Source organism: Penaeus monodon, chromosome 27 (genome assembly GCF_015228065.2).
Source record: "Penaeus monodon isolate SGIC_2016 chromosome 27, NSTDA_Pmon_1, whole genome shotgun sequence".
Classification (NCBI taxonomy): domain Eukaryota; kingdom Metazoa; phylum Arthropoda; class Malacostraca; order Decapoda; family Penaeidae; genus Penaeus; species Penaeus monodon.
This window is the reverse complement of record NC_051412.1, coordinates 11,542,123-11,542,343: the sequence shown is the minus strand read 5'-3', so window position 1 is coordinate 11,542,343 and position 221 is coordinate 11,542,123. Positions and strand designations below refer to the sequence as shown.

The window sequence follows — 221 nt, the reverse complement described above, 5'->3', positions numbered from 1 at the left end:
AATGTACGTTCTAAATTGTGTCTTTAGGCAGTTCATGATGTTGGGCGCCACTTGCAGTTTTTATCCCTTGACTTCCAGGGCCTCTAGAAAGCTCAAGACGGTTCCGGCCTCAGATGCTGACCGAAGACGATCATTTTGTGGCTCAGGCAGGAGACTCCGTGACGCTCCCCTGCCACGTCAGGAACCCAGGTAAGTCGGGGCACGAGCAACTTATATGCTGC

The 221-nt window shown here is 52.5% G+C and overlaps 1 protein-coding gene across 1 annotated transcript in view; it reads left to right on the top strand.

Annotated features, from left to right (window-relative positions):
* The window catches only part of LOC119590575 (protein amalgam-like), an 11,667-nt gene that overhangs the window by 2,651 nt on the left and 8,795 nt on the right, over nucleotides 1–221 (top strand). Inside the window, exon 2 of the mRNA XM_037939245.1 lies at nucleotides 79–189. Coding sequence (XP_037795173.1) covers nucleotides 79–189 — 111 coding nt within the window. The remainder of the gene's footprint in view (nucleotides 1–78; nucleotides 190–221) is intronic.